Raw genomic sequence first — 768 nt, forward strand, 5'->3', positions numbered from 1 at the left:
ATCAATTAGTCAAAATGAAACATATGATAATAGGAATATAGGTATATATAATCTAGTTACTGAACAGTTATACAATAGGAATATATATAAAATACTAGACTATTAATAGATCTCAGAAGTTACCTGTAATTTAATTTCCACTTGGATATAACAAAACTGTCTAAATCTTTAGTGTAACATAATCTTTCAACTTAGTTTCAGTATTATGGTGAGATATCAGTAGGAACTCCACCTCAAAAACTTCGAGTGCTGTTTGATACAGGATCAACTGACACTTGGTTCGCTTCAAGGAATTGTTGGTTTCTTGATATATTTTGTTGGATGTTTTCGTTTTACGATAGCTCAAAATCATCGACTTATGTAGCAGATGGTTCCAGTTATCATGTCACTTATCTGGATAGTAATTACTCTGGATTTTGGAGTGTGGACACTATACGAGTAAGAATTGAGAATGTTTATAAATCAAATGGTGTTTCAGATAAACTCGTTAGTGATTCGGAATCAATCGTTTGCTGAAATGAGAAGTATATTTAACCGCGATTACTTCACTAACAAATATGATGGAGTAATTGGCATGTCGAGTAGGAGGATATCGAAATTTGGTAAAATTCCGATGTTCCCGAATTTACTGGCAAATGGTGTGAATATGGATCCAATATTTTCATTTTATTTAAATCAGTGAGTTGTGCTGTGAATTGAGTTAGTTTCCCAGATATAAAATTCAATTTTTGTGTATTCTAATCATTCGGTTTTGAATAACACTTAACT

At 31.6% G+C, this 768-nt stretch overlaps 1 protein-coding gene across 1 annotated transcript in view; it reads left to right on the plus strand.

Moving 5' to 3' along the window:
• Positions 1-516, plus strand: part of Smp_205390 (unnamed protein product) — a gene marked incomplete at both ends in the record, with an annotated part of 1536 nt that extends 1020 nt beyond the window's left edge. Inside the window, 2 exons of the mRNA XM_018792383.1 lie at positions 196-421; positions 479-516. Coding sequence (XP_018644711.1) covers positions 196-421; positions 479-516 — 264 coding nt within the window. The remainder of the gene's footprint in view (positions 1-195; positions 422-478) is intronic.
• Positions 517-768: the final 252 nt, after the last annotated feature.

Source organism: Schistosoma mansoni (assembly GCF_000237925.1).
Source record: "Schistosoma mansoni, WGS project CABG00000000 data, supercontig 0322, strain Puerto Rico, whole genome shotgun sequence".
NCBI lineage: Eukaryota > Metazoa > Platyhelminthes > Trematoda > Strigeidida > Schistosomatidae > Schistosoma > Schistosoma mansoni.